This window comes from Ursus arctos, unplaced genomic scaffold (assembly GCF_023065955.2).
Source record: "Ursus arctos isolate Adak ecotype North America unplaced genomic scaffold, UrsArc2.0 scaffold_17, whole genome shotgun sequence".
In the NCBI taxonomy this organism is placed as follows: domain Eukaryota; kingdom Metazoa; phylum Chordata; class Mammalia; order Carnivora; family Ursidae; genus Ursus; species Ursus arctos.
Genome location: NW_026622841.1, coordinates 17,194,714 through 17,221,061, shown reverse-complemented (window position 1 = coordinate 17,221,061; position 26,348 = coordinate 17,194,714). Strand labels below are relative to the sequence as shown.

Below are 26,348 nucleotides of genomic sequence, written 5' to 3'. Positions count from 1 at the left end.
GAGATCTTCTTCAAAGAAATGTCAATTTAAGTCAGGAAAATCATTTTTACAGTGTTTTCTGACAGGCCTTTTTGTAATTAATTATAAATGCGCCAGAAGTTTTGTAGCCGTAACTTTCTATCAGATTCTAACGGGACTCTTAGAAGAAGCTGTCTTATAATTTTTCCAAGTTTCATTCACATCATAGGAAGGCAACAACTGCTAAAATACAGAGTCCATTGGGGTACATTTGGTTTTGTTATCACATTGGAATCCCTTAAGAAAGAACTGTTTTATCCCCATTGGATATCATTAACTGAACAGTTTCTGGTACCGATTATCAGTAAGAACCTTTAGGTGGTGCTCTTTGATTAAAAACATATTCCTCAACCGGTTTAAATACAGTAGGACATGGGCGCCTGGGTGGCTCAGCCGTTAAGTGTCTGCCTTCGGCTCAGGTCGTGATCTCAGGGTCCCGGGACAGAGCCCTGCATGGGGCTCTGTGCTGAATCTGCTTGATTCCCCCTCACCCCCAACTTACACCCATGCTCTCTAAAAAAAGTCTGTGGCATTGTCCCATTTCCTTAGTGAGGTCACAGCTTCCCATACTGTCCAGGAGCGGCCTGCCTGTCCTGCAGCTGGCTCATCATACTCAGCCCTCCCCCAGCCTCAAGCCTCAGGTCTACCTTCTCTGCTCTCCTGCCCTTCAACATCCTAATTTCCCTTTGATCATTTACTCACCTCCTAGCCCCTACTTTTGGTCAAAGGTTACACTTGCTTTTATTCTACCTTCAGAATTGAGGTCATCCCTGGACACAATTGCCCTTGCCAACTCTAAATCCATACCCTCCAACCTTTTAAAGTCTGATGGCCTTTTCTCACTCCTCCCTAATACTTAGTACCCTGCCCCTAACTTTTATTTCTCACCACAAGGGGACCCCTGTGTTTCTTTAGAAAACTTGCAGGCCTAGGCTTCTTCTATCATCTACCCTACTTAAAAGATACTTTACTAAAGCATTTATTTTTTAAACAAAAATATACATTAAATCTCAGATTTACAGAATATAGAAATAATTTATCCATAGCAATTTGCATTTTAAAATTGTTTATATTGCACCCAACAGTGTAAGTATTTGACACATTTGCATTGTCGACCTTTCCCACAATTCACAAAACAGGAGAGAAAACTGAGAATTATACAAGCAAACTTTGCTTTACCAAAAAAAAAAAAAAAAAACCCAACTTTTTTTTATTTACAAGTTGTAAACTTCCAGAAATTTACTTCCATAGGATAAAGAGCCATACATTCTTTTATCATACCTAGAATATGAACTATATACAGTTGTGATTTTCTCATAGTAATTCGAAGGGACACATATTGTGAACATTCACAGCCTAATGGTAAAGAACAGAATCATTAAATACTTCTGTATCTTCACTAGAATATGGAAACGTGTGTGTGAAAAACACAGAATGAGAAAAGCCTCTAGAAAAATAACTTTTGCCTCTTTGAGGATAGTTTCCATAGTTGCTTACAATTGTTTTCAATTTTTGAAGGTTACATTGTTAGCCTCAGAAATGTGGCTGCCAACAGCCTTTTCTCTGAAGACGTAAGACAAGTGAAAATGTGAGGCCTCTGTTCAAGTCCCTTATAAAATACGTATAGGCAGGCATAGAGTTTGCTTTTCAAAAGAAAGCTTTACCAAAAAAATCACAATTTATCACTGATGTCCTTAGTTTTTAAGAACTTTTTTTTTTAAAGCCCATATTTAAACGCATGTTTTAAAAATGAAAAGTAGGGAAGGAAGTGGCTAAAATAATATGCAAAGTAAGAGTAAACGTCCATGATGCACACTTTTAACCTGGTAGTAAACTGAGCAGATGGAAAGCTTGTACTTACGAAATGTGAAGTGATTTTCCTTGAGCTATTAAACGAATGTGAGGAGAAGAGGAAACCACACAGTTCATTATCAACTCTGAAAAAGTCATTGGACCACTTTGCTTCCAGGTGATGAACTTTCATCAGTTTCTTTGTCCTTGCCATTATAAATACAAAATCTTTGTTAAAAAGGTAGCCTGTTGGGAAGAAAGCAACCTCTGGGAAATTCGTGTTGAAGATCCCAGACAGGATGATTCTAAATGTGATTTTTATAATGAGTACCATTTGAATTGAAATATAAAGACATTTCCTAATTCTGTTGTCCTTGATGGAGACTGGATTAAACGTTCCCTTTGAATCATAACAAACAGAAGCAGCTGAACAGTAGGACTTTTGAAAAGGTATTCTTTGCTTTTGCAATAGTCCCGCAGCCCAAGGAGCTTGTTATGAAGGTTGTGGTCTTTACCATCCTCGTGACAAATTGTTTTGTTTTTTAAAAAAGTCCTGAGAGTCTTTAGTAAAAAAATAGACATTTGTGTGTGTGACTGTTTTGCTGCAGCCACGTGGGGCGGGTGCATCAGCTGTCCACCGTTCGCCGGTATTCGGCCGTGCCGTCGGCTATGATCGCGTCCAGGGGCGAGCGCTTCTTCCGGATGCTGCGGCCGGAGGAGATGAGGTCGGCGTAGCCCCGCTGGTGCGAGAAGGCGTAGGCCGAGCGCCGCGACGACACGCCCCGGCGGAACACTTGCTGCCGCCGCTTCCACTGCTCCTCGGCTTTTAACCGCTTGCGGTGCTTCTGAATCTACAGAACGGGAGAGAGGGGGCCAGGCTGACGATGACACTGAAGGTGGGTGACGGCGGCGGCGAACTGGGCAGAAGGAGGTGGGCAGGTGCTAACATGCATGGGGACCTATCCCAAGCGGTCTCGTGGAAGGCGGCATCGCCGGCCTCCGTTAGAGGTTATGGAGCACTCCCAGGGTCTCCGAGACAGGAAACAGGAGCGGAAATTCCCACTTGCCCAAGCTACTGTTCTTTCCCACTGACAAGGCAGACTGGTACGGGTTCAAGAGAAAACCTTGTTGCTACTGCATCTTCTTGTCAGTGGAAAAGGGCCACCTAGGGGACCCTGAAGGTTGTCTACCCAACATCCTCTCTTTCCTTCTGGATGAAAACAGAGTTAAGTGCCCCTTTCCTGCATGTAGCCACATCCCTCCTGGGATGTGGACGGTGCTCCCAGGAGCAGTACCTGCCATGCTCAGCACCGTCCAGGAATGGCCACGTGACCTCACCTGGCTCCCGAGGCCTGTGAGAAGTGCACGGGCCCTCCCATGCCCAATTCCCAGGCTCCTAAGGCAAAGCTCCTGGCCTCCCCTGGAGAGTGATGTGTCAGGAAGAGATGCCTAGAACTGCACTAGCCAACCCCCTGCTCCAAGCTGAAGCTATAATGAGGATAGCAGAGGGGAGGGATGGAAAGAACCCCAGTCGTTTTTTGACAGACATTAAGGTTCTCAGTCACCTTAGGTGACCTCTGGTGCTTAGTCACTGAAGCCTGCTAATCAGTATGAGAGCTGCAGCGATACATTAACAACTTGTAGGTAAGAGGATCCTGCCAGAAGAGGTGGCATTTTTCTTTAAATGAAGAAAACCCCACCCTCTTTGCAGGGAAAAATGTTATCATAATTGTTAAAGGACCTATGGGGGTTCGTTATACTATTCTCCCTTTGATAACGTTTAAAATAAAAAGCACGCAAAAATCCCAGTCCCAAAGGACTTATTTGCAAGATGGAGTTAAAGTAATATTAAAAAAATGTTCATACCAAACTTGCCATGGATTTAGAATTGTGCAGGAAAGCTGCTTTGCTTTTTATGAGAGGCACTCAGAATGAGGAAAATGCTATTTTTTCTGTACCTTATCACTTTCTGATGGCCAGATGGTCATTGACAAGAACCGTGTGGCAACGACGGGCAGCAGGCATACTGCAACGGTCAAGATGATGGTCAACCAAATGTACGGCTGTCTCAGGGCATTTGATGCTGTGCCTGTAAAAACATGGAGAATGAATCCAAGGCGTCCTAAGGGCAGAGTGAATATTCCATAAGCCTTAAATGATTATTTATGGTAAAGTTTCACAGATTGGCGTCCCCAAAACATCCCATCACTGCCAAAGGAATGAACATTTTTAAAATAGTACTAAGCAAAGCAAAATGAGGAAGGCAAATGTACCTCACTGAACAACTAAATAAAAAAGAAAGTGTGTGTTGATATTGCATGACCTAAAAATGCAAACTTAGGCAATCTATACTTCTAGGAATATACTTTCCAAGTTATAGTTTTAGTTTGAAACTCCAAGTGACAGTAGCAACTTGCACTGCCATTAGTATGACAGACCTTATGCTGAGGTGTTTTATACAGGTCATGCCATTCAATTACCTCTGAGGGATTAAGAGCACCCTCCTTGCTACACAAGGAAATGGAGTTGTGGAGAACTGAAAAGATTTCCCAGGGTAACAGAACTAGCCACGGCAACTCCTGAATTAAACCCCATACCCATCCAACTGGAGCCACGCCTTTTCCGCTGCAAATCGGCAGCTAGTTTATGTCAGAGGAAGTAATAATTCATACAACCAGGTAATCATACATAACTACCAAATTTTAAAATATTTATAATTAACATCCCCTAGAGCCAAATCTATCACCGTGTTCTCTGTACTTAACTATAAGTTTATAAAAGTAATGGCCTTTATTTTTTAAATGTGTATTTAAACACTCCCTTTGGAAATATTCTAAGTAACTGGATACTAAGTTTTTTAAAACACAGAGTCGGTAAAGAAAAACAGTCATCAAAAAAATGAACTCAGGCCCAAGAAAAGGGTTATCATAGCAACTGTCTTTTTACAACTGGTCATTTAAAAAAAAAAAACAAAAACTCATCTTTTACAGGGAAACTAGTTTATGGGGACCCCCCCCCCCGCACTGTGAATCCAAGCTACTCTATTTAATAAACTAAGAAATTTGTAAATTCCAATTCATGATATTTTAAAATTCATAATATGTATGAAATAGTTCAAATTCATTCTAGCACTTATGATTTATCCTATTTTATACAGCTATAAACTGTTTCTGTAAGTTTACTTATTGCTCTGCATAATTTTTCTAACGATGTGGCAAGTTTTCCACTTTTGAATTCTAAAATTTCAACATATGGGATTCATACCTTGATTAGCTAATATAATATTCTTACTAGGTCTTTGAATTATTTCCATTTAAAAAAAAAAAAGAACTGTAGTGATGACACGATATTTGTACAAACTGACTTTCCAAAAGTCAGTATGTTTTATCTTTAGGGGTTTTCTTCAAGTGGAAATCCTGGGTCCAAATGTAGGAGAAGTTTTATAGTTCGTTATGTATTTCCAGATAGTGCTTTGGGAACATTATATTATCATGCTACCAGCAATACGTGCGTACTCAATTTCCCAGCAACCTACCAATATTAGAGGTTTTGGGGGGGGTACTATCTAACTGAACAGATGCACAATTATATTAAAGTTTTAAATTTTGCTTTCTTCTGTCACATTACCACATTTCCGGCCCACCACCATCATTCAGTTGCCAGTCAGGACATTAATTTTCACTAGCAATAACTTACACTCTGTTTCTAGTACTAATTTTCACTAGCAATAACTTACACTCTATTTCTAGTACCACTTTTCTATACCTTTATTTTTGGAATTTAGAAATACCAACCTGTAAACTGAAATGCAGATGGAAAGAGGACATGTATCCCAGCGCTTTGGAAGTCAAACATGATGCCAAAGTAAAGTGCAATGCTCCCAAAAATTGAAAAAGCATTCACAAAAGTCCAGTAAGAAGTATCCAAGCCAATCTGTCGGGAAACCAGAGAAAAACAGAGCACTCATTTCGGGGAGTTACCAAGAAATAAAGGACCTAAGGATTCTGAAAATAGAATGCAACAATTTCGGCATGATTTGGCTTGAATACTGAAACTATCCTTGGCTCAGGCAAGAAGTAGGAAATGTGCTCGGTGTAAGGGGCGAAGTTTTGTAAAGTGGCCGAGGCTCAGTGGGAGGGAGAGTGGGAGCCAGGTGGATGCGCACACTGGTCTGTGTACGGAAACACAGGTAACTGACAGATACTGAAAACAGTCAACTGAAGCCATGTACCTGGAAATTGACTGTTATTATAAGAGCAGAAGCAATGGTCACAGCAAAGGATTGGTAGTCTGAAGGCGCCTCTCCGTCCTGACCCACAGTTTGCAGATAAGCTCCCAGAGGTATGAAGAAGAGGATCATTGATGTTAAAATTCCGTGCACCAAGCTTACAAAGAACTTCTTATAGTTGAATAGTAAGTCTCTTTGTCCTACTATGTACAACGCAGGGAAGCGGAGGCTCAGTTTGTCACTCACATCCTTAAAGGGAAAACGCAATTAGTTGTGTACCATCCAGGATCAAAGAACTCCGAGATCCATTCCAATTTATATCTCACAAAGAGTTTCAACTTAGTTTTAGGAAGGCAAAAACTCAACAAGATAAGTCCTGAATGGTTTCAAGGTGCAGTGACCAACCCCTTTACTTTAGTCTACCGTTATTTACTATTTAATAAAGAAAAGGACTAGGTAGAGATCTATTACTTTGCTGCTCATAGAAGGAAAGCAAATAGTAATGTCAAGAAAAAAAAAAGTAGGGAGACTATTTTTACCTCCTGGTAGAATATATTCTAATTTTTTTCGAAAGTATTTTCACATACAAGTTGATGGGGGTAATTCCAAATTATTCTTTTTATTCATTAAAACACTTTCTCTAAGAATTGCTCCTAGATAGAATGTGGACTAATTTGGGAATTAAACACATACATTTGGAGAAATATTAAAATTTTGAAGTTATTACTGTAGAGACATACTATACTGTCAGGTGTCTTAACAAAAAACTCTTAGTGTCCAAAAGGAAGATCATAAACTCTTTTGTCCATGAATTCAACCCAGGCACAGAAATCCTCTTTTGTCACCATAATCCAAGAACCACAGCAGTTAACTCTGGTTGCCTAACAACAGGACAATAATAGGGTTTTCTCAGGAAGAAATGAAAACCAAAAGAATGCGTTGAAATATTTGCCTTTAACTTCTCAAACAGGTGCCCAGCCTGTCCTGAGTGTCCCTGTCGCACAAGGCTCCTACCTGGTCAAGCAGCCCCATGAGGAGCACAGGCAGGCTGGAGTACAGCACGTTGTACAGCGTGATGAACCAGTCTTCGTACGCAGTCTGTGAGGAGATTACAGAGTGGCCGTGTCACAAACCAAGATCTACTGCCCGCCTAATCAACATGCATTTAACTCTCAAAGCAGGGAAGGCCCCCGGACGTGCGTGGCCTCTGCCAGAGCAAGCAGCCCTTGTCTACAGCTGCCCAAGGTGTGAGCCGAGTTCGGTGGAAGGGCAGGATCAAACACGTTCCACAGAAACAAACCTTCCTTCTAAAATAAATGGGAGAATCTACGCCAAAACATTTTTTTGGAAGAGGAGTCCATTCTGTTTCAATAATGCTGGAAAATACATTGGTGCTGATCCTTTTTATGTCCCTTTATTAATGAATTAGAATATACAAAACCAAAACTGGTTCAAAAAGCACATAAGGTATCATTCAAATGTTCTTTTACTTTGCAAGTCCCACATTTCCATTTAAACACCTGTGAGGCAGAATTTGAATATGAAAAACAGGCTTTTGAAAGGGTAAGCTGGCTTGTGCACACACCGGTCCTCAGGGTGGCAGAAAGGAGACTGGCTCACTCGTCACCACCCGCTCTACACAGGCCTGCATGGGAGCAGGAGGCAGGCCCTCACTGCTCAAAGGTGCTCCCGGCCCTCGGTTTCTGAGGCTCTTCTGAAACCATTTGTCTGTGGCAGCGGCATCAGAAGTTTGGACAACCACATGCACTGACTTAGGTTCATTTTTACTAATGATATTTTTCTGCTGTATCACCATTTCAACATATTTTATCTGTCTCCCTCTGCCATTTCAGCACTAACGAAAATAAAAATCAACAGGTTAAGATAACAGATTTATGACCATCCAAAATTTGTATAATCCCTTTAGCCTTGGTCACAATATCATTTTATATGTTCAACGTTGACTAATTTGTTACAACTATTCTTAATGGCAAGGTGACTTAGGAAAAAAAATCTAGGGTGAAGGCAAAGACATGTAACAAAAGCCAGTAGGTCAGGAACAAATCCCAACTTTTCAAAGGCAAAATAAAGTATTATTAAAGCACCAGAAACCTTTTAGAAAAGTCATCTATAATCTCAGTCTGTGCCTCAACCAGTAAGAGACAGAGCATCAAACCTGCAAGTATGGAGGGGAATTTTTTTTTTTTTTCAGAAGTAGAGTTTTATTTATGCGACTTCTACTCATCAGATAGTAATAATAATAATTATTCTATTACCTGTGCAGAGTACCCATTGAAGAAGGAGTACCAGAAATGAACCAAAGTAAATGCGAAGTTTTTATAAAAGAAGTATCGTAGGAATTTGCACATCCTTATGTAAGACCACCGGCCATGTACCAGCAGCAGTCTCTGCAAGTATCTGAACTGGGCAAAGGAGTAGTCACTTGACATGACCGCTTGCATGCCTTCTTGTCCGCTTATTCCAACACCGATATGGGCAGCTGTGGGGCAGAAGGAGAAGACATGAATCATAAGCTAATTTTAAGGCAAAACACTGAGGTGATAAAAATGTTTCCACAGGAAAAAACACAATCATGGAACAATACATGTGGAAACTCGCTCACCAGCCCCTCCCCAGCTTCTGAACTCAATGTCAGAGATACAAGTTGCTCAAAAGAGCACATGCTGGGGCCTCTCAAAGGTATTTGTGGAAGGATCTCAGGTGGGTCGTAAATTCCATTTGGATTATCTGCCCAGCTCATAAGCCATCCTTCCCACCCACGGGGTGAACCCAAGGAGTCCATGCAGACTCTGCGTCCCTGCCTCCCTGGCCACAGCTGAGTCAGCTATGGGCAGATATGTCCTCAGCAGCAGATACTACAAACTGGCTCTCCCAACCTTCATTCCACCCTTGTTCTACTGGAAAGTTGGGAAAGCACATAAAAACCCACATGCTCAGACTCCCTTGCAGCTACATTCTGTTTGTGAATTGGGTTCCGTTGTTAGGAGCCACCTGAAGTGGAAGTAGAAGCGAACTGGACCCCAGCACCCCTGCCATTTTTGGCATTTCTGCAGCAGAGTTCATATCCTCTCTTCAGCTGCCTGGATGTTGAGCGACAAAAGCTGCTCCACTGAAAAGCCCTTCACAGGAGCCTCAAAGCTAGAAGCTCCTCTGGTGAGTGACTAATATGTTAGAGACTCAGGCTAGCACCTACTTTCTTCAGCCCATCCAGAGCTTTCATGAGCACCTAGTCCCTTGTATTAATCACTTCCTGCTTAAAGTACCCAAGGGGGTCTGATTCTTGTACTAACCTTGACTGAAAGCCCAAGCTGGGGCAATCAGTGTCTCTTTCAGATTTTGGAATTAAGATTTGGGCGTGTTCATGTTTGGAATTTCAACCTATACATTTTTTTTTTTAAGATTTTATTTATTTATTCGACAGAGATAGAGACAGCCAGCGAGAGAGGGAACACAAGCAGGGGGAGTGGGAGAGGAAGAAGCAGGCTCACAGCGGAGGAGCCTGACGTGGGGCTCGATCCCACAACGATGGGATCACGCCCTGAGCCAAAGGCAGATGCTTAACCGCTGTGCCACCCAGGCGCCCCTCAACCTATACATTCTTGAGCTGTGGGACAGATACATTTTTTTTCCTGAGGGGTTCTGAGGGGCAGAGAAGAAAAGTAGTCTAGATAGAGAGAGAAACCAGAAGTTGGGTTTCTGGTGCAGCTCCAGGTCCTAGTTCCAGCATCTTCCTGAGGCCTGGCTTCTTGGGAGGCAAAAAACTTTTTTTTTTTTTTTAATTTGGGAGAGAGAGCAGGAGTGGAGGGGAGAGGCAGAGGGAGAAGCCAACTCCCTGCTGAGCAGGAAGCCCGACTTGGGGCTTGATCCCAGAACCCTGGGATCACAACCTGAGCTGAAGGCAGATGCTTAACCAAATGAGCTGCCCAGGTGCCCCCATTGTTATACCTTTTAAAATAAATATTTTTTCTTAAGCTTACTTTAGTTGCTCTCTAATATTTGCAGTCAAAAGTGTTTTAAGACAATATTAAACTTTCAGCATTTAATCATGGCCCACCATGACCTTAAGAGGCACAATTTTTTTTTGCTGGGGAAGATTCCAGAATGCATAAAAATGAATCACAGTTTTATCCGTCCTTCCAATAGTCATTTAGTCACAGTTTCAACTTCAAGAATTACGAATTTTATCTAGGTCTTAAAAGGCATGGAAGTAAAGATGTACTGAAATCACAGAACATGTGATGGAGAACACAACGTATTATTACTTAGACCCGGAGAGTGACTGCCAACTCAGCAGGGTTTCCAACTAAAAGAAGCTCCAAAAATCCTGCCATAGTGGCAGACTACCAGGTCTGGCAAATTCAAAGCGACACAGTGACTTGGCCAAACCTAAGTTTTCAGCAACACTTTGCAGTTCTAAAAAACAGAATTACATGTCTCAGTCAATATTTATGACTTCTTTCAAAACACATAAATAATTCTTATGACTAGTCATGGCTGCCAAACTGCTCTTTCCTACCAAACCATGGCCTTCTTTCCTGAATAAGCAACAAAGGGAAATGTTGAGATTCTCTTGGAGCCAAGGAGGAGGAACCCCTGCCACAAGCCCTGATGTCCAGCCCCTTTTTGCTGAACTCACCAAGGGCAGTATGTGAAATGAACACCCACAGCTCACGGGTGATTCAAGGCAACTGAATACATGTACTTTCTAAGGCCACACTTTCTCCCCCCTATAATCTAAATATAGACACCTGGATCTTCCTGAAGCTTCAAAAATGTGGTTTCAGGTGCCTCACTGGTAGGCTCCTTCACAGTTGCTTAACAAACCCATCATGTCCTCAAGCTTTCTGCCTCTGTCTCCCCTCTCATGCTGCTTGTTCATTCTTAGCGTGTTAGATCACAGAAAAATCCCCACCAGCCAGCAGACCTCTTCAGGCACAAGAGAGGGAGAGAGGGCAGGCAGCCCATGAGAGTTCTCGAGTCCTTGCTAGCTGCAAAAACATGGCAAGTTGCAGTTCCCTCCACTTCTGGGCTACACTATTAAATATGGAACTTGCTAACAAATGGCCAGATTTTTGGACACTTAAATATAATTCCTGCATATTGTTTTTTATGCAGATGAAAGTGATGCCAGTTTTTCTAAAGTACAAAAAGGCACTATCAATACTTGGATGAAGCTACTGACTTACAAGGAGACCGGAGTTTCTTTGATGTTCACCCAAATGGATGCTCCCTGTTATATATAAAAGCACCTGCCATATAACAGAGCTTAATAAAGCTCTTAGGACAACTTCAGAAAATAAGTCTCTATGAGGTTACTTAATGTTGACTTTTTGTGATCCCTTTTATTATCTATTATTGGTAAACTCGGACAAAAAAATTCTCCAGTCTAAGTCCCACAGTCAGATGGTACATCTGCAAGGTAAACTCCCTCTCTCCAACATCTCGAAGTCTACATTGTAACTTTATAAAAATTATGTTTGAGTTACTCGCCCTTCTGGCACAGCTGTTTATGTTAAGGGTGCACAATGGAAAATAAACTGGAACTGGCTGTAGTGGAAAAAAATTGGTATCATTTGGAGCAAGAAATGCCAGTCCTATGGTAGGGTGAACACATGCAAAACACCCCCCAGAGGAATTAAACTGGCAGTGGGCACAGACATACACATGATAAAGAAGCAAGAAGACATACGTCATATAGCTGACTCCTGCTGAGGAAGATAAAGTTGGAATATTCTTAGTATAGATCAAGGAGGAGGAGGAAGAGACTCTAAGAAAAGAAAGAGACACATGAATTACAAAATAAGCTGAATTAAGTCTAGTTAAACATGCAGTTAAGGTACCCAGCATAACAGGACATGTGTGGTCATGTAACAAATGGTTCATCTTAATAACATCACAAAACCGGACGTGACATCAAAGATAATATTCTTGTTTTCAGATGAGAAAGCTGAGGCTGAGCACGAGCCCAGGGTGACACAGCATGCTGGCAACAGAATGAAGACAAGTATTCAGGCCTCGCTAGTTTTCATTACAAGATGCTCCCTGACAGTAATACAGGGAGGAAACAAAAACAACCCAGGATTCAGGAGTGTTGATGAGGGTTTGGTTCTGCACACTTTAATACCAGCACAATGCACTTCTGCATGGTAGGACTCAATTCTTCGATTTGTGAAGACCTAGGGTCCTTCGACCAGTGAAACGACCCTTGACAGTCCTCTAGGAGGGTCAGGAGGATGGTGAGACCACGTTCAATGCCACATGTGTTACCCTGAGCTCGTACTAGATCACCCAGTTTACCAAGGGCAAGAAGAAAGCCCCAGAAAAAGATGCTTAGATGAAAGAAAAATACCCTCAAAACAAATACGAAAGAGAATTCAACAATTTACTCCAAGCTCAGTAGAGATTTTTGCAAAACGTATTAAATAGCAGGAGTTTTTAAATAAGCCTTAAGGAACTATGGAGGAACGGCAGCAAGAAAGGGAAAACAAAACAGATCCACATGTATGTAAAAGAGGGAAATGAATAAGGCTAAGCTCCCCCATCTGGAACTCTTATTTGGCATGTCACAGGTGTCCTCATCGTGGGTAAGGGCCTTTGTCAGACGTCTACTTTATGGTGAAAGCCTAAGCAATGAAATTTGGAAAGACTACCCCCCCAAAACATCCATGCCATTTCTTCTCTCTGGCAATTCCAGTGGCATTGGCCATGGGCGAGACTCACTTTTGATCATGTTTACATCATTGGCCCCATCTCCGATGGCCAGCGTGATGGCCTTCTTGTACCTCTTCACCAGGTCCACCACCATTGCCTTCTGCTTGGGGGTGACCCGGCAGCAGATGACTGCGCTGCACTCACAGGCCAAGTCTACAAAGTTCTTCTGCCGCTGTTCTTTCCTAGCTTCCAGACGTCTCTTACTCTGCGTCCGCATGCGTCGTTCTTCTTCTGTCCTTGGGAACTTCAGCTTCAGAATTTTACTTCTCTTGGTCTTTTTCTCCAGAAGAATTTCATTCTGTGAAATCAGAAGATTACAACCATTTTAGTTTTTACGTCAAGAGTATCATTCCCAAGACCTTAATCATGTGAAGGATGGTCCTTGGGTTCTGACTGTAAAACCTATTTACTTACTATAAAAGTCAGAAAATACAAAAATGTACAAAGAAGAAAATTAAAATCCGTTGATAAACCAGGGATAACCACCATTACCAGTCTGATATAATTGCTTTCATAGATCATATAATATTACATCTCAAACTTGGGGAATTGCCCGTTTATACGCTAAGAGATTTTTAGGTTGGCAGTTAATATGGGAAACCATCTAAAATCAGTCCACAATGAACTGCTTTAGTTTAAGCCAAAGGCACCGATACAGTAATGATACGCACCAACCAAGAACCAGTGATTATTAAGGCTCGGTTTTCACCAGGTGGAAAAAAACGTTCATGCACTGGGGGTACAAATTTCGCATAGACTCCACCTCTGTTGCTCTGGTTTTCCATCCTTGTGTGAAGAAGAGCACTGGTGGAAAAGAAATTTAAATGTTTAAGAGTACAAGACTATAAACAGGCCCTTGACTGTGAGATACTTTTGATATATAATCTTTTTTTAATTGTGTTAAAAAAATAACATAAAATTTATCATCTTAATTATTTCTAAGTGTATAGTTCAGTAGTATTAAGTATATTCACATTGCCTTGTAACCAATCTCCAGAACTTTCAACTTTCAAAACTGAAACACTATACCAATTAAATAACCCCCATTTTGCCTTGTCACTACTACTTTATTTTCTGTTTCTATGAATTTGACCACTCTAGATAACTCCTATAAATGGAATCACACAGATTTGTGGGGGTTTTTTTGCGATTGGCCTATTTCACCGTCCTCAATGTTCATTCCTATTGTAGCGCACGTCAGAATTTCCTTCCTCTTTAATAATATTGCATTCTATGGCTATACTACATTTTGTTTATCCATTCATCCATCAATAGACATTTAGGTTGCTTCCACTTCTTGGTTATTATAAGTAGCACTGCTATGGACATGGGTATGAAAATCTCTAAGTTCTGGCTTTCACTTTTTTGAGATATATATCCACAAGTGGGATTGCTAGATCATAACGATAATTCTATTTTTAATTTTTTTGAGGAACCACCATACTGTTTTCCATAGTAGCTGCACCATTTTACTTCCTACCAGCAGTGCACAAGGGTTCCAATTTTCACATGCTTGCCCACACTGGTTATTTTGTTTTTTGTTTTATTTTTAGGTTTTGTTGTTGTTGTTTTGATAGGAGCCATCCTGAAAGGGCCTGAGGTGAGATCTTATTCTGGCTTTAATGTGCATTTCCCTAATGTTTAGTGATGTTGAGCATCATTTCATATGCTTGTTGGTCGTTGGTGTATCCTCTCTGGAGAAAAGTCTATTCAAGTCCTTTGCCCATTTTTAAATCCGATGACATAATATCATTAAGTCTTAATTCTTCCCCCATGGGGCGCCATGTCCTTGGTGCTTCGTTATTGGCCAGAGACAGCTAAGAGAAGACACAGCTGAAAATGTGCTCACGAGCCACAGAAGGAAGGCAATCTTTACTTGAACGTTAATACCTGGGGTGAACCCCCAGCGTGTTATAAACAGTGGCCACTATTTGGCAAAAAGCAGCTTACTCCCACAAAAGTTATGTTTGCTTTTGAGAATTCCCCAGTGCTTTACATTAACAAATAATTGAGAAGATCACATATAACGCACTCATGTGATAGAAAAAGGAGTCATGGAATTTTGGAGTGAAAAGGTCCGTAAATAGCTCATCCGATCTCTTCATGTTACAAATAAGGGAATCAAGCCCGAGAGAGAGGATGTGATTGACCTGCACCAAGTTGATAGGAAAACTTGGGTCTCCTTACCCTCAGCCCAGAGCTTTACTCGTGACACACACACAGCCACTGTCCCCACCCTAGCACTACTGCTGTCTCGGGCCAGGTACGTTGCTGTTCGTGGCTGACGGTTGTGCTGTAGGGTGCCGCGCAGCGCCCCTGGCCTCTACCTACTAGAAGACGACAGTACCCGCCTCCCCAGTTACGACAACTAAAGATGTCTCCAGACATTGCCAAATGTTCCCTGGAAGGCAAAAGAACCTCCAGTTGAGAACCACTGCACTAGGGGAGTAGGGATCTGTTATTCTTTTTCTACATTAATTGCTCATTTTCATTTTGAAAATAAGGAATGATCAAGACAAATCACTAAAAGGCTGGAAGAGAAAAAACATGGTTACCCATTCAAACCATTCTATAGGAATCATCCTTTCAGGAATTACCTAGAAAGACAGATGGATTCAGCCGTCTGGAAAGGTAAACCTAGCTAAGAGCATGATCATAAAATTTGCTACGTGCATAAATTTTACTTTATGATTTAGCTCAGGGCCCAATTTTCAGCACTTTGTTTATTTTTAAAGATTTATTTATTTGTGGGGCGCCTGGGTGGCACAGCGGTTAAGCGTCTGCCTTCGGCTCAGGGCGTGATCCTGGCATTATGGGATCAAGCCCCACATCAGGCTCTTCCGCTATGAGCCTGCTTCTTCCTCTCCCACTCCCCCTGCTTGTGTTCCCTCTCTTGCTGGCTGTCTCTATCTCTGTCGAATGAATAAATAAATAAAATCTTTAAAAAAAAAAAAAAAGATTTATTTATTTGACAGAGCGAGAGAGGGAACACAAGCAGGGGGAACTGGAGAGGGAGAAGCAGGCTCCCCACTGAGCAGGGAACCTGGTGTGGGGCTCGATCCCAGGACACCGGGATCATGACCTGAGCTGAACGCAGATGCTTGAGCCACCCAGGTGCCCCCCAATTTTCAACACTTTAGAAAGAGAGACCAGAGCTCTAATAAGGCCCCCCATCTATAAGAAATAAAACCATCTGGCAATTAGCCAAATCATTCGAAACCAAGAAACTATTTAAGTAAACATATTAGCATTTGTCTATCACTATTTTTTAAAAGTTAAAAGCACAGAGAGGCATGGTTTATGCAGTCAGGCAGAACTGATCTATTTAAATGTTAGAGCTACTGATTTTGTTTGTCTAATTTAGCCGAGTGCCTAATATACTGGAACAACTCACAGAAGCTCTATCACCATGATTAGAAAGAAGACTAACAACCACCATCGACTCCCTCAACATCTTACCACTTCTCAGCCTTTTGGCTCAGCTCAAGCGTAACTCCCTCATCATCTTACCGGACTAGGCAAGTGTGTATGTGCACAGCTTCGGGCCTTGTGACAGCCTGGGGGACGTGTCGTCAGGAAAAGACTTGAGGAATAAATAAAACTGTCAAGATCGCACAGCCCGGGAACTTGTGCAACACACTTCTAGCTTTTTAACAGGACAGGGCTCTCCCTTATACGTTCCCAGCTCTGCTGTGACTCTGGGCTCACGGGGGTTTCAGGAGAAGCTACGCTTTGAAATATCCTGCCCCATCCAGACACGTCTAGAGGCTATCCAAGCACAATTGTGGGGCTCTCTCCTTCTAGGTTTCTTTCAAAATTATAATTCTTAGAAAAGGCAGCACATGGAGAGAATTCAGCTTAACTGGCCAGTGACATCTTGATCTTTTTTTTTCTCGTCAGCAGGCAAGCACTGAGGACTCCCCAAGGAATGGAGAGAAATGGCCCGTGAAAGAGTGAATAAAGACCCCAAGCTCCCCTAACACTAAGATCTGCTCAGAATAGGTCAAACCATGATAACCTGGAACTACCTGGGTTCTCTCACTTCATGTAAATGTGAGGAAAACTGCCTGAGGGGACAGTCTAGCCAGTCTAGACAGTCCATTTCTCCACATCCATGTCTACTGCCTCCACTTCTGCCTTTACTTACTTGATATCTTCCCCATAGCAGATTTTGGTGTCTTCAGTCAGAAGTTCACATGCAAATCCGATATTTTCAGCAGTTTCTACAATAGAAAAAAATTCAGTGAGGGGATGTGTTGTGGTGAGCGCCGTGTATTGTGTAAGACTGATGAGTCACAGAGCCGTACCCCGGGAACAAATAACACATTATATGTTAATTATAATAAAAAAGACAAATTTAAAAAATCTATAAATAAATAAAATTAAGTGTTGTTCCCATTGATGAATGATTGACTTTAGCTAGTAATGAGCTTTTTTTTTTTTCAAGTCATGAAAATAGGTGGATTCAAGCCAATATGCTCTTCTTTCTGTAGCGATGTATAGAAATCACATGGGGGGAAGCCCATTTTCTGTGCTAAAATAAGTGAAGTCAAAGTCTGGTTTGAGATGTTTTCACTTATAAAAAGTACTATATTATCAAACACGTGAACTGGTTATTTAATAAATCAGTGTTTGCTGAAATCCTAAGCACAGCTGCTTCCTGTGGTTTAATCATTCTGTTATGGAAAAAAAAAATGAGAACTATTTCCATAAACCTTCACATGGGGCCCCTACTGGAGATGTCTTTCCCCCTTTTTCCATTACCACCCATTGTTATTTGTTTAAGGTCAGGACTTCCCTTAGCTTATCGGAGTGTGTAAGCCATTAACCACGTCAGGGTAAGAGAAATTATCTGATTTTCCGCAGGAGGCTTGTGGAGTAAGGTAGCAATGCCAAACGACTCCTTGTTGAGCTCTACATTTAAAAATTAAGATCATCCCTCGGGTATAAAATTTTAATTATAGTTTTCAAGCAATAAAATGGGCCAGAAAACAAGTTGTTGATCAGCATTCTGTCTTGTTCCATTCTGTGCCCAACAAATGGCAAAGTGCTGGGGAGGACAGAAGGGACAAAAGGGATGGTCCTTTCACGAGAGGAGCCCACATCTGGCTGGGGAGATAAGACTGATCACAGTCAGCATGGCACGACCAGGAGCTCAGTTATGATATAAACTCTGCTACTGGGAGTTTTCCGGAAGGATGCCGTCAGCAAGAACTGGAATAATGGAGAAGGTTTTCTTAAAAGAAAGCATCTCTGTCTCAAAGAAATGGACAGTCTTTGTGCAAGACGGAAAGTCTGAGAAAGTCATCTTGGGCAAGGGAAATAGGAGCTATGAATATTTAACAAATTAACAGATACGCTTCCCTGCAAATTGAATTACCCTTTTTGTCTCCAGTGAGCACCCAGATCTTAATGTCAGCCTTTGCGAGTTTTGAAATGGTTTCTGGGACTCCATCCTGGAGCTTGTCTTCAATTGCTGTTGCTCCCAATAGCTGGAATGTACATTAAAAAAAAAAAAAAAAGGAATTAGCAAGTAAGCTCAAAATGTTCTGTAATTGCAGTTTGCCAACCTGTAAACAGAAGGGCTAATTATACACCCCAGTTGGTGCTCCCCTGGGGCCGATGGCCAGCAATGACAGGGAAGGCTGCTGCATTTCACACTTACCAAAAACCAAAACATTCAAAAACTTTTTTCTTAAAGTAGTTTACCAAGAGAAAAATGTAAGTACAAAATTAAGGACATTAAAAAAATATACTTGCATTGTATACATACGGCTTTACACGGACACCAGCCACTTCCTTTCACTAAAGGTTGATACTAGCTATTTGTTGAACATATCCTTCTAATCTAAACTCAATAAGTATTAAATTTCAGAAATTTCACTTATAAATGGTATATTTTTCTTATTTCAAGGTTTTGCAAAATAAAAATCATTTCAGTGGTTCTCAAAATGTAACAAATATGTGCTGGTTATGTAAAAATCATAATGCATTTTAATGAGTGATATAAAAATAATAGAATCAGATTAGAATCTCCATGTTTTCTGTCTTTTGGTTTCCCATAATGGCAACTTCTATTTTACTTGAAAAGAAACTCAAATGACCTAGTTCCATTGTACCAATTTGAAATGCTAAAGTTAGAATTATCTTTCAAGCATGAGATTAAAAATATAACAAAACTTAATAAAACTTCCAATTCTGTTTAGAATATCAAGTTATGAAGGTTAAAACTCACAATTAAGTCTTTTTCAATCTCTTCATATACTTTATCCAGAGCTTCATCCCGGTTGCTGGAGACTACACTGGCAGCCATAAACTTTTTATTCCATTCTTCATATTCTTTTTCTTCAATTTCCTTGTAGCAAAGGCACAGAGTTCTAAGAGTCTCACTTGCAAAGACCTATTTAAAAGATAATCCATCCAACAAACAATAGTTAATTTTATGTAAATCAAGATCGAGTTTGAAATCTTTCTTTGAAGAAATACAGTAAGAATTTAAAAAGAGGTCATGAAAGATAATGAATTCTGAATAAATACATTCTGTAGACAAAATTAAACAAATACTTTGTTTTTCTAAGTATTCTCAGGATCCTATTTGTAGTTCCCAAAGTAGTTAAAGAGAAAAGTATACATTTCTTCTAAATCACATCACTAGAGTGAAGAAAACTTTTTCTCATAACGACTCAGAAAATAACAGACAAGGGAGCTGCCTTGGGGTGTAATGATGTCGTAAACACAGACCTGACAACTTTATAACTTGTTCCGACGAACTGTTACGAGCCCAATCAACTATGAACTCTCAATCAAGCATTATTTCCTCAAACCAATTCTGAAATACCTGAGCCACTGTTAAAGCTGAGATAAAACATTTAAATGAAAAAGAGTGTCTGGAAAATTTAATCATGGTGAACGCATTTAAACTATTTTAAATAGCTGAAGTATGAGCCAGTAAAAATGTTTTATTACTTCACAGCTGCACCTCTTCTAGCCAAGATGACAGAACTAGGTCACCCAACTGAGTGTTCGCTTTCAAAGGTTCTTTGGAAGGTTCTGCGTCTGTTTGATAAAATTGCTGTTGTTCATTTGCTCATGAGAAATTATCCACTGCAACTGCTTCAACAACATATCTAAACTTAAAATGTGACCCCAATAAGTAAACAACATATACAGGCTTCTTCCTGAGGGACCTTTGGCCCCAAAACTCAACTGGACCCTTAAAGGGAAGAAACTACCCTTTACTAAGCACTTACTAAATGCTGGGAATTGTGCAAGATGCTTTCCCTTGCAACAATCTTCCCTGGTAGGAATTATCCTCTTTCTCTTGCACATGGGCAATTAATGCTTCAGTGAGACATCAACCGTTTCCCCCAAGGGCACAAAACAAAAAGGCAGGACTGGGATACCAGGACCGATGGATATCCTCCATACTTCATTAACTGTCATTAATAGAACCAAAACGGTTCTATGAGGATTGGTAGGCAAGTCCAAGAGAGAAATTTCCAGAAGCATTCTGAATAACTGCAATTATCACTGGGCTTAGTTCATACTCCCCTCAGATAACAAATCTGAAGCAACAAAGACCAAACTGATTCACTGACAAAGGCATCAGAACTCACTTATCCACCCCATTGTTTTGTCACGCCCCATCATGCAAGAATGCTTTCTTTCCTTCGTTGTGCACTAGGAGATTGGTGGAATTCTTAGAGGCCACACAGATATTAAGACTACAGCTCGCTATGGTTATGGAGCTCGCTCAAGGTCACTGGAAGAGAGACCAGTCATTACCCTGGGCCAGTCCCGCAGATGCTGCCAACCTGGGTGCTGGAAAGGACACCATGGTCATGTCCTAGGAAGTCAGCAGCAGGAGCAGAACCAGAACCCGCCTGCTGAATTCCTGCATTCGTGCCCTTTCCACACAATTACACCAAGACAAGGGAAGGGCCAACAGTTAACACAGAACTTTCATTTGCACTTACAGACAGTATCAGAAAGGAAGTTTGCAATCTGCTGCATGAAGGGTAAGAGTGGGACTTACATCCAGGGCATCCTGTGTCTCTTGTTTTGTTGGATTCATTTGATGTAACCGTTCATAAATCACCGTGTCGGCACCTTTACAATAAAGCCTGATATTGCCTTCTGGGGTTCTTACTAGAAGCAAGAGAAGGAAAAGCAAATAATAAAGGTAGATTTGATTTCTAAATAGAAAACCACATTTATAAACTTCATTTGAAGTGTTAGTCTGCTAATAACTCACCATTAATTTACAATCATGAATGCGCCTAGAAGAACTTCACTCTCAACAAACTCGGTAAGCCACTATCTACATCCGAGGTAATAGTGAAATAAATATGAAAAGATTCCTTTAGGCAGCTGAGTTTTTCATAATCTTACTTATTTTTGCAGCAAATATTGACTGATTTCCAGCTGCGTGCCATGCCGTGTTCTAGTTTCTTCCATGATGCCCTCTTTGTCTCTGCCGTAGGAATCTTTCTTACCTATAAACCCATTAACACTTACTGCCTTTAATACTCAGACCATAACATGACTCCTTGCGACCATTTTTGTTAGATTTTTGGATCTGTGAGGTAATAGTAGCATGTGCCCTTATGGCTAACTGGATTTTGAGTCCTTTAAGGTAAATGCCAGGCATGAAAATGACGAAGGCTAAGTGGCCAATGCTAATAGTTGGTGGATGTGGAAGCGAATACAAGAGTTTTTTTAGACCATTCCTAAGGTCCTTCTGTAAGTCTGAAATTGTTGTAAATTAAGAACTTGAAACTTTCAGTGTTGGGAAGCAGTCACCCTCTCCACTCGGTGGCCTGTTGTCATGTGCCTGGACTGGAGGTACACTTTTGCTTCCTAAGCACAGCCCTGCTTTTCTCTGAACCCTTCTCTTGCTGCTTCTCCCTTCCCTGCTGCCCAGCGTAGGGCAGAAGTGCTCGGAGGGCTCGCAAAATAACAACATGTGTGTGGACCGACCACCCACCGTGTTCCCACCCCCCATTCACAGCTGGCGGCTCATATCGTGGAAGAATGCCAACACGTACAAGAATCCCATATACTGCAGTTGTCCCTTTGAGTGACGCACACCAGGCAGAATGAAGGGAAAAAAAAAAACCGTTTCGATACGTCCGTGGCAATCTCCCAGGAGCCAAGTGGTTCATTCACTGCCTCTGTTATTCTGGTGTCATTACCTTAAATGTGCAGAAGGCAGCATCGAAGTGAGTGGTACACAGACACACCTGACGGAGACCTACCAATGATAGACATCCGCTTCCGGTCACTGTTGAAGTCCAACATGGCAAGAACGTCGTAGGTCCTCTCAGTTCCCAGCTCACTGACGGTGATCGTGTTCTGGGTCCTGGCGAGGAAGGCGAAGCCAAAGTTCCTGGCCGCGCTCACTAGAGCGCCTTCGTCCGGAGAGGCCGCCTGGTAGTTGAGCTGACCTGACAGAAAAAACCAGAAAAGCTGTAAAACCAGAGGCAGAGCTCACCACCCAGAGCTCATTGCTGAGGTTCACGTGGGGGGTAAGGATGTATGGCAAAGCCCAAAACATCCCCAAGGAAACAAATCGTTCATTCTTAAGGAGTATACCAACATTAACGCTTCAGAATTTAAGGTTTTTATTTCTAAACAGTAACATAAACTAGAAAAAAAAAAAAAAACTGGCCAGGAATAGGGGATAAAATTCCCATAATCCTACCATCCGGAGGAAAAACACCACTGTTGACATTGGGTTGTAATTCTTTCCAGTCTCTTTGAAAATGCCTATTTCGGTAATAGTTTCTATCCTACTGAATATACATTTACATCCTGGTTATTTTAACCTTATATTTTGAGCATATTAATAGAGCTTTAAAGATTCTTTCTAAACATTATTTTAACTGATGTAAACATGTCACCATTTTCCAATTACAGGCACTTTATTTCCAAATTTTTCTGCTCTCAAAAACAACGTAATAACCATTTTGTCTGTGTACATAGGTTTTGCTGACTATTTTCTAAAGATAGCTTCCCAGTACCAAAAATACTGAAGAATACTGATAATTTTTAAGTCTGTTGGCAAATATTACTCATGTATTTTCTAAAAGGGAAGATAAAGGGTATCTTCCCTCTGGAAGAACGTGCTTACGTCACCACACCCATATTCCCATACTAAAAAAAAAAAAAACCCTTAAAATTCATCAATCTGTTCCATCACCTGATGTTTAAAGTTAATTAATGGAAAGTTGCCTTCTGTTCATAAGCACACTTTGACGACTGGAATAAATCTGAGCATGTTGAGCCAAAGAAGGCAGACACCCAAGTCTATGCTCTGTGATTGCATTTATACAGAACCACAAGACCGACAAAGCTAATCCGGGTTATGCCAAGTTAGGACCAGTCCCCTTGAAGGGGCACTGACTGGAAGGGAACACAGGGGACTTCCATGGGACTCACAACGTTCTGTTTTTTAAAATCTGGGTGTTAATGACAAGGGAGGTTTCAGTTTGTGAAAAGAACTCACTGAGCCATATGCTTGTCTCCATACACATGTTGTACTTCAGTAAAAAGTTGAAAAAGATTTTCTTTTTTTTTTTTTTAAGATTTTATTTATTTGAGAGAGAAAGAGAGATTACAAGCAGGGGGAAAGGGTACCGGGAGAAGCAGACTCCTCACTGAGCAGGGAGCCCGATGCAGGACTTGATCCCAGGACCCCGGGATCACGACCTGAGCCGAAGACAGACGCTTAACCAGCGGAGCCACCCAGGTGCCCCATCCATTTTTCTTCTTCAGTTTTTCTACTTCGAAGCAGAAAGAAAAGTACTTCTGTGGTCAGGTGAATTTTCACAGACAAAGGCATTTCGTTTCTCACCGTGGTTTGAGCAGGATGCAGACCACGGATGGATGGGCAGCTTTTTACACCATCGGTCTACCTGGAAGGGGAGGGTGCTCCAGGGTGAATAAGCTACAGGGAGAGCTGCACCTCCACCCACCTGCCTCCTCCACCCACCTGCCTCCTCCACACACCTGCTCCGATGGCTCACTCTAAGTCCATATCAATCAATTCCCGGTAACTGAAGATGACACTTGAGGTTGTTTTCTGTTCACCCAGAGTCATACACCAGAAGTTAGAAATGTACACGCCAAATCCATCCATTCTAGAAACACACGCACACTCCAGAGGGCGAACTATTTGACCAGAGCTCACCAAGCAGCAGTGGGGACACCACCACTCCCCCTTGGGCGAGTGTAGCTGACACCACGTTATACCGCACCATGCTGATGGCGAGCTTATTTCCAACAGAAAAAAAGGAACGAAATGATAAAAGGTGGTCAAGTTCCCATGACTAAGACAATCCTATCTGGAACAAACTGATATTGTTATCATTAACCAAAACCACCCCCCCTCTTCCATTTGGTTCTCGTAACAGAGTCACAGAACTGCAGACGAATAGAGACAGGAAGGAACTCAGGGAGCTGGTCCAAACTCCAACTTGATGTTTGCAGGAAGAAACCGGGACAAAAAAATAATCCTCGGAAACCACTTCCGAAGTGAACTCTTTATTTACTGTACACTTGGAGGCAACCAGAGAGACTTCTTTTCTTTCAGAAACTAACTTGTGGGCCATGAAACCGACGCAGAGAAAAGAGATGCTCAAACCACAAGTCGCACCTGCGGCCATCCTCCCGCCGGAGCTTCGCTCCTCCAGCGCCTACCAGCCCCCCCACCTGCCCGCACCAGCCCCAAAACAAGTGGCCACTCCAACAACTCCCCTCAACAATCCCAGCCCCTGCAAATCATTTGCTGGATGTCTCCCCCATTTGTGACTTCCTCATCCTCCCCACAGACCCCACCCTAACCCAGACTCTCAGCCTCCGTGCGGCCTCTAGTGTCTCCCGGCTTAACCCCCTAAAACGCAGCCTCTAACCACAGCTCATCTGACTTCAAGGCCTGGAGGTGAAGAAAAGGCCTCCAAGCCTTCCACACTCTGCTCTCACACAGCCTCTGCAGGAGGCAGCAATCAAAGGTGGCCCCAAGGTTCCGGCCCCCCTCTTCCTGTGTACACACACACCCCCCTCCCAGTTATTCAAATGCAATCTAGGTACTGCTAGGAAGGGATTCTGCAGGTGTAATTAAGGTCCAAACCAGTTGACCCCAAGATAGGGAGATTATCTGAGTGTTCCCAACCTAATTAGGTCAGTCCTTAAAAGGGGCAGGGTTTTTCCCGGAGAGAGAAATTGGAAGCATGTAAGGGGTTCCATGGAAGGGAGATTCTTGTTTGCTGGCTTTGAAGAAGGAAGGGGCCATGCGGACAGGAAGAAGGGGGGCCCGTAGGAGCAGGGAAAGAAGACCTCTGTCCTCTGACTACAGAGAACAGAGTCCTGCACTCCCACATGAGCCTGAAGGAGGACCCTGAACTCCAGAGGGGCACAAGGCCTGACCCCGATTTTAGGGAGATCTTGAGCAGAGATCCCTGTCATGCCAGGCCCAGACTTCTGACCTAAGGAACTATGGGCTAATGAATGGGTGTTTCCAGCTACTGAGATGCGGTCACTCATGACAGACCAATAGAAAACCAAAGCCGCCTCTCCACACTCTGTCCCCATGTGCCTCCGCAGGGACTCCACACTCAGGCCACCCAGACTGCTGCGCTAGTCTGATGGATATGGCAGCATATACGAAAGGATTGCCTCCCCTCTCCTGTTGATGTGACGCGTAATAAAAGACTGACCAGTCTCCATTACTCTTACAAAAGAGAGAAAATGCAAGACCAAAAGCAAAGGCACCCCAGCATGGGGGGATGGCAAGGGGACCCAACTAGAAGGGGTTCTGACCTGCTGCATGGGTCAGATAGGTATCTTGGCTTTTCTGGGCCTGGATTATCCATCGAGGTTGGAGGAGGCTTCCCAAGGTCCTTCCAAGGGACCCTTTCAAGGTCCTTCATGTATCAAACCCAAAGCCAATTTCTCTTTTAACCTCCTGTGCCTAGAAACCCAGCTGCTCTTCATTCCCCGTGGCTACAGCAATTGCCTATCACAGACAGTGTGAAAGACGTTTCCTCGAGAAGTACAACTCTTTGCCTCAGTGGACGGTGGGACAAAGAGCTGCATGATGTTTGGCTAGAAGGGACCTTGAACTGCAGCCTTCTGCCTGCAACACCGAGGACCCAGGTCTGTACCGTGTGCTGTGGCAGGAACCCAAACGGGGCCGGCCCATCTCTAGCCGAATAGGGCTCTTCCCATAATATCCCAGGAAGGAGAAAAGAAAGTACAGGCCATAAGATTGAAGTGCATTTGCCTAAGTCAGCTGGATAGTTCTCAAAATACTACCACATGCTATTTAAAAAAAAGGGGGGGGGCGGAGTAATTTTACTAATGAGTCAAGACCTAAGAGAACCAAGTTGTTTAGAAATATCGTAGTGGATCCTTGCTGTAGGAGTAAAACACGCTGGCTAGAAACAGACTTTGACCTCTCTGTTGGTTATTCATGACCTGGTGTCTCTTTCTGTCTTCCCCCACTTGGCCTGCTGATAGACTTCCGTGGATCTGTCCCACTTTGAATTCTGCCGTTATCTCGCTTTATTGCACCGTTACG

General features: G+C 42.3%; 1 protein-coding gene and 1 long non-coding RNA gene across 4 annotated transcripts in view; one reads left to right on the top strand and one right to left on the bottom strand.

Moving 5' to 3' along the window:
* Positions 1-1,067: 1,067 nt before the first annotated feature.
* The window catches only part of ATP8B1 (ATPase phospholipid transporting 8B1), a 126,168-nt gene continuing 100,887 nt past the window's right edge, over positions 1,068-26,348 (bottom strand). For all 3 annotated transcript variants that reach the window (XM_057313374.1, XM_026496384.4, XM_057313373.1), the window contains exons 16-28: positions 22,027-22,215; positions 20,805-20,917; positions 19,005-19,169; positions 18,150-18,261; positions 16,917-16,992; positions 13,441-13,573; positions 12,779-13,067; positions 8,314-8,537; positions 7,052-7,135; positions 6,041-6,286; positions 5,604-5,742; positions 3,768-3,898; positions 1,068-2,660 (exon numbers count right to left, since the gene is read on the bottom strand). In XM_057313374.1, the coding sequence (XP_057169357.1) occupies positions 2,436-2,660; positions 3,768-3,898; positions 5,604-5,742; positions 6,041-6,286; positions 7,052-7,135; positions 8,314-8,537; positions 12,779-13,067; positions 13,441-13,573; positions 16,917-16,992; positions 18,150-18,261; positions 19,005-19,169; positions 20,805-20,917; positions 22,027-22,215 (2,126 nt within the window). In that variant the 3' untranslated portion in view covers positions 1,068-2,435. The remainder of the gene's footprint in view (positions 2,661-3,767; positions 3,899-5,603; positions 5,743-6,040; positions 6,287-7,051; positions 7,136-8,313; positions 8,538-12,778; positions 13,068-13,440; positions 13,574-16,916; positions 16,993-18,149; positions 18,262-19,004; positions 19,170-20,804; positions 20,918-22,026; positions 22,216-26,348) is intronic.
* Positions 2,638-17,833, top strand: LOC130543973 (uncharacterized). The gene is made up of 4 exons (XR_008959802.1): positions 2,638-2,705; positions 14,323-14,369; positions 15,274-15,400; positions 16,134-17,833. It is a non-coding gene; the product is annotated as an uncharacterized LOC130543973 (long non-coding RNA).